The sequence below is a fragment of the Suillus subalutaceus genome (genome assembly GCF_016647625.1).
Source record: "Suillus subalutaceus strain FC151 chromosome Unknown DFJ58scaffold_165, whole genome shotgun sequence".
NCBI classification, from domain to species: Eukaryota; Fungi; Basidiomycota; class Agaricomycetes; order Boletales; family Suillaceae; genus Suillus; species Suillus subalutaceus.
Window position 1 is genome coordinate 100,387 of NW_024540414.1, and position 6,222 is coordinate 106,608.

At 45.1% G+C, this 6,222-nt stretch overlaps 2 protein-coding genes across 2 annotated transcripts; one reads left to right on the top strand and one right to left on the bottom strand.

Annotated features, from left to right (window-relative positions):
* Positions 1-121: 121 nt before the first annotated feature.
* DFJ58DRAFT_668604 (uncharacterized protein) lies at positions 122-301 on the bottom strand (the record flags this gene model as incomplete). Its single annotated transcript, XM_041382720.1, has 1 exon — positions 122-301. A coding segment is annotated over one exon (180 nt), but the record flags the coding sequence as incomplete, so codon positions are not given.
* Positions 302-2,900: 2,599 nt separating this feature from the next.
* DFJ58DRAFT_734089 (uncharacterized protein) lies at positions 2,901-4,430 on the top strand (the record flags this gene model as incomplete). Its single annotated transcript, XM_041386413.1, has 4 exons — positions 2,901-3,599; positions 3,657-3,786; positions 3,861-3,919; positions 3,972-4,430. The coding sequence occupies 4 exons, from the start codon at positions 2,901-2,903 to the stop codon at positions 4,428-4,430; spliced, it is 1,347 nt and encodes a 448-aa protein (XP_041237900.1).
* Positions 4,431-6,222: the final 1,792 nt, after the last annotated feature.

Below are 6,222 nucleotides of genomic sequence, written 5' to 3' on the forward strand. Positions count from 1 at the left end.
GAAACCTCAATATTTTCACCCCCTCGATCTCCTCTCATCCAAAGAGGTATTCCATATTTTTCTATTGTTTGTAGAAATATTTCTAGGGCTGTCGAAGCATGATTATTGTTTGCTCGAAGAGCTACAATCTAAAATTCAGTGAGTTCAGCAAATCAGTAATATAAAAAAATAACATTTTGTTTGACAATACCATCAACAAGTCCATGGAAATCCCCCAGAGGATGAGTTTGTGATGCCTGTCGAAATGCCAGATATGGTTGGACCATGGCACAGCATATTTCCGATGCTGAATCACTTTGTGTCACCGTAGCATCTGGCCCACACCATCAACTCTATGCATTGAGCTCCTCATTCGATGCCGCGGAATCCAAACACTGTGGGATCGTAGAAAAGCCGACTAGGTAATGCAGGCCAGAATCTGGTTTGTGGATTTTGAAGGTCTTAACAAGAACATCAAGATCAGCATTGCAGATTTGCTGAGAATTGCTGATGCACATTAGTTTGAATGTAATTTTTCATCAGGGGAGAGAGTGCATCTTCAAGCCAATCACTGTTGATGACTTTGCGAGGATGTCCATGTGTCTGGTGAGGTGTTGTCTCCATACTGATGGGATTGACCTTGGCATATCTAGAATTTGCACTATACAAAAAGCTCATTAAGATTGCTTTTATGCGACGTGCCGGGAATTGTAGGGGACGATAGCCTTCCAACATAATAGTACCAAACCCAAGAGAATTTCCGTGTCAACTAGTAAGTGTGACACATAAACCGTCAGCACTTCAACATTTCAACTGTGTTTTTTTTTTCATGTTCCTGACCTTGTCGATGCTTGATTTCTAACCTACTGCAATGACTCGGAGCTCAGTAGCACCCGGAGGGATACAAAGGTAAATGTCTGCTTCCCAGTTGTCTACATCTGAATTGAATGTATTCACCGTGACTGCCATCAAATAGACCAAACATTCCGCAATGCTCGGCAGCTCATTACTGTAGTGAATTTGTTGTTCTATAGGTAAGTTCTACATGTGTAACTATTGAATCATGTCCTAACTACCCCGTGGCCATGTTGGTTCTCACTAGGTTCAATCACAGCTCCATCATGTTCCAGCTGACCTTCTTGCATGATGGTCCCATGTGTTTGTGAATCTATTCTTGTTGCCTCGCACTGGCATCCGTCAAGATGAGGGCTTTTCGGATGAATCCCCAATTGTATTGCATGGTCATTCCAGTGCTGACTTTGATTGTCTTCTTGATCACATTTTTGGAAGGTGTGCCATTCAGCTGCCTACTATTGAATCACTCAAAGATTCAAGAATTCAAGCTGATACTATGAACGAACCTAGTCCAACAAACACTGAATCTGTGCCCTTTCTTATCTCACTGCTTAAAATGGGTGCCGTCTTCGACATCAAAGTCGCAAAGTTGCATGCCATCCATCATCTCCAAACCCATCCAGATCTCCATCCAACAACAAAACTCCAGCTTTGCCACCGCTTCAGAATCATCGCATGGCTTTCTCCAACATTCAAGGCACTGGTATGTCAACCCATTGAAAGTCTTGATCCATCGGTATTAGCACAAATTCCCACTTATATCTTGCATGCTCTGATTCAAGTAAAACACTGGATTATGATGCACAGGTTAACGCTGGCGGCTGTCACAGTGGGAGGGGGAGATGTCCATTTCAAATGTCAATCGAGAACTTGGTCAGAAATACCAAGATCTTTCTTGTTTGCATCAACATCACCTCCACTAGTGTGCTCTTGCTGTATATACTATACGGCAGGCCTTGAACTTTTCAAGCACTTGATTATGTCAGTAATGCACTTGCTCCGCCAACACACATCCCTCTAAAATTCACTGTCGCCAGATGGATGATTCTTCTTCCCTCCAGAAGAACCCATTCCTTCTTGCTTGTAATACATAGCATAGTGCCTCACAATTCGTGACCTTAACCAACTCTACATGCCCAAACTCTAATACGTGGTAAATTAACTCGCAATAAGTGCTCGAAGTTGTCAAAGTTACAATGGTCGCTGAAGTCCTCAACTTCCAAATATGGATGTCTCGTAAGATGTCATAAAAGTCTGTCTTGCACTCCCTTTACTCCAACACCATGTCTTTGGCTTCTACTTGCAAATTCCAGTTAGTCACACTAGCACACTTCTCAACTCAACACCTGTGTTGCAATTCAATACATTGTGATGTCCCGACACAATGCAGAGTCTTCCAGCACTCTCCCCCAACATCCAAGTCTGCCCGCCATTCCCACAGGCCCACCATGCTAGCGCTCTCCTCATGCAGCCCATGCCTTGTTGACTCCTGCAAGCAGTGAGGTGTGTCATCGCTTGGATAGGCTGGGAGGAAGAGGATTGTGACCCAGGTGTTTAAAATGAAAGTGTAGATACCAGACAAAGCTCTCAATATGTGAAAATGCGCAAAGTGGGATGGACCTGCATGACTTTGAGGACATAATATATATTTTGACTATGATTTTAGGGACTTCCAAGACTTTGAGGACATAATATATATTTTGAATACCACTTTGAGGACTTCCAAGACTTTGAAAACATGATTTAGATTTCGACTACGACTTTGAGGACTTTGAGGACCTACTGCATTCACATTATGCTTACCAAGTTTCTAGCTACAAGTGGAATTCCTATCATAAAACACTTCTGACATCCTCAGCCGTCCACTCCTGATTGAAGCCCACAGTGGTGCAGAGTTCTTATGAAAAAACATTACATAAATTCTAGTCTGACACTGTTAAACCACAATCGAATTCACTTAAGACTCTCATCTCATCCTAAACTTAACGCATTAACTACCCTCTCCCAACTCGTTCCAAAAACACGTCTGGCATTATCTTAATGAGGAAATTCCTCATTGAAATAACATGGTACAGCTCAAGCAAACTGAGAAGAAGCCAAGACTTCAGCACTCCAATCTCACCAATTCAGCCTTAACTCCCAAGGAAAAGCAATGCGAACAGCAAAAAAGATGGCTTGCCAATGAGAAACGCAATCCACACAGTGCTCAAGAGATGAAGGAACAGAACACCGCCAACAAATGGGCATGGCGAAAATGCAAGAGAGAGGAAATGCAGAGCAAACAGCACATGCCTGACACAAACTCCCAAGGCCACGCCCCTCAAAAGCGGCCTCAGACCTCATCTCCTGAAGCGCCTTCAGGTCATGTGGGCCCATCCATCTCAGAACCCGACACCATCCCCATCGGCCCCATCCTCCTGGCACAGGAGACCCTCACAACCATTGTGACGCCCTGCCAAATGTGTGACATCGCCGTCATGACAGACACGCCCAGCCCTCCCGTCAATTGTTCCTCCATTCCAGATGACCAAGCATACCCCTCACCCACCTTGTCTGCAGTCACCGACCTAGAGTTCCGCGATCTGGCAAATCCTATCATTGGCTCCCAAGTCCATGAACAATCAGATACCGTTCAATGGGACGATGGATCTACCACTGTGCTTCCCTGCATCATGAAGAACGGCATAAAGATATGCAAAGAAGACGCCCTTGCAGTATCGTTTTTTGCTTCACTCCCAGAATTGCTTCCCATGACCTCAAAAAATGTTGTCCACTTACAGCATAGTGATCAGTGCTTTACAAGCTGACAGTTATGCGACAAGATATCTGCAGCGCTTCGCATCAACAAAGCCGTTGTCATTCAGCAAGTGAGCACACCCAAGCCTGCAACGCTTGATTTAGAATACCTGGAAGATCATGGAATGTCAGACCTCATGTGTGTCATACTACATGGTGAGTCTGTCAACATCCATCTTGTTTCTCACCTAATGTAATGCTGCTAAACAGACGCTGAATAATGCACGAAGGATTTACATATCCCCACCAGAACGCAACACTTGCAGAATTCATACCCGTCATATCTGAGGTGCATACCGTACCATCGCACGCCATTACAATACTAACCCATCCACACCTAGTACTCTCGACAGTGGCATTACCAATGGATGGAATCAAACTGTCATATCCCGTATTCCGGACCTACGTCCGATGATGTTCCCATGCCTTCCGGACACCTTCTGCATGCACATCCGGACCTCCATACCCTTATCCATGCCTTCAGTCCTCCAGTCCACTATCGGTTTGGATCCGTACACCTTCGTACATCCATATATCCATACCTTCGGACCTCCGCAGCTAAGGCTGCTTCATCCACCCTTAGTCCTATCGGATCTGAGCTCATTCCATCTTGGACTCTACCTTCCCTAGACTATCGGTCTATATCCATGATCCATATCCTAGTCTCATCTTCACCTAGATCTCCGGATCCGCTCATCCGATATCCAGACGCCTTATCCGATATCTCTAGACCTCCGGATCTGACCTATACTCATATCCGAAGCCCAAACCTTAAATCAGCGTCTATCTCCTTATGGTAATCCCCTTGACTCCGGACTTCGGTTATCTGTGTTTCTGTCTTGCTTATTGATCCTTGTACTCTGTTCATCTCCGAGTTCATTTACTTATGTTCCGTTCATACTTACCAATATGTTTCCACATGCTCGTACATAGCATTTGTGTTCAGCTTACTGATCCTCTCGGATCCCTTCCAGTATATAAACCTCTGTACAACTCCTGTAAAGTTTCCTTAGTTCGAATATCTATCTTAGACTTCACTCATTCTTGTCTTGGACTTTGGTCCATCTTAGTCTGACCTTTCCTTAGGCCTAGGGAAGGATTCCCTAGGCCGACTTTCCAGTCCTCCAGATTTATCCTTCCATCTATATCCATGCTTAGGGATTGACTCCCTAAGCCGAAGTTTTGCCTTTCCGGCACTTCCTGTCTTTCCGAGACTTCTGTCTAAACCCCGTCTATCCGACTCTACCATAGTGTAGTCTACCTCTGTTTGTTTTTACTCCGGACCTTGTCCATAGTAGCCTTTCCCCTCCTGTCCTAATCCTGTCTGCTCCCCTGGTCCTTGTAAGCCTTCGGACCTTCGGACATCATAACCTTTAAACATCGTAACCTTCGGACGTCGTAACCTTCGGACGATGCAACCTTCAGATGTCATAACCTTCGGACGATGCAACCTTCAGACGTCTTAACCTTCAGACCTCCGGACGTCCTGTCCTTCGGACCACTCCTCCTATCCTATCCTGCTTTGGACTCTGTCCCTTGCAGCCTATCCTCTATGTGTTTCTATCTAGGGAACTTACCTTGGGAAGTCTTACCTTCGGATCTAATACAGTGGATGAAACTCCTCCGGAAGTTTCTCGCACTCATCCAGAAGTCCTTCGGACTTTGTCAGATTCCATCTAGACTTTATTCTGAAATTAAGGGCACGTACTCGGGTAAGGGGCACAGCGCACAAGCTGAGGCCAAGCCCTTCGGATCTGTCTACCCTTGAGCTATGGTCTTAACACAAACCACAGTCGATTGCCCCATCAGTGACAAAGTCCATCTGGACAACTTCATTGTACATTCGTGGTCTTTGCTCCACAGGTCCACGTATTGGACAAATCCCCACCACAATTCTGATGGCAGCATGACCTTTGTTCAAATTGAAACCGGTGAGAAAAAATGGGGCCTATTCAAACCAATCCACAAGGACACGATTACTCGGACCAACCTCTCCGACATAGCCTTAACATTGACTGATCTCTACCGAAACTGAGAGAATATCCAGGAAAATTGGCACGGAGAAATTGTCACTCTCTTGCCAGGTGACATGCTGTGAGTGCATCATGATATTATATCAATTTGGACTTATATTGGGAGTATACAACTGGCAGGACAGTTTCATGCGCTTTACACACCTGTGGCTTTGTTTGCCACTGGGGGGCATTTCTACAACTACGAATGCATGCATTTAACAGAACTTTCTCATTACATAGACCATAAACAAGGCAAAATCCTCACTACCCAAGTACACGCACACTCCTTAACCGCATGAAGTCGCAGACTTGTAATGCTATCTCCAGAGTTATACAACAGGCCCCTCATCGCCCTGTGCACTATGGTCTTGGAATGCGATAAATATGTGGCTGCTGGCACCAAAAAAACCAAAAGTGCGATCGAGCACCACTCAACCAGCGCACGATATTGCAAATACCATCATCAAATATTTCTGGAAGGACTTGAAGATGGCAACCAAGACATATTGCAAGAAGCAGACGGACGGGAGCAACAACCAAATGCATCCAGGGGAACCCATCAGTAGAGAAGAACCGT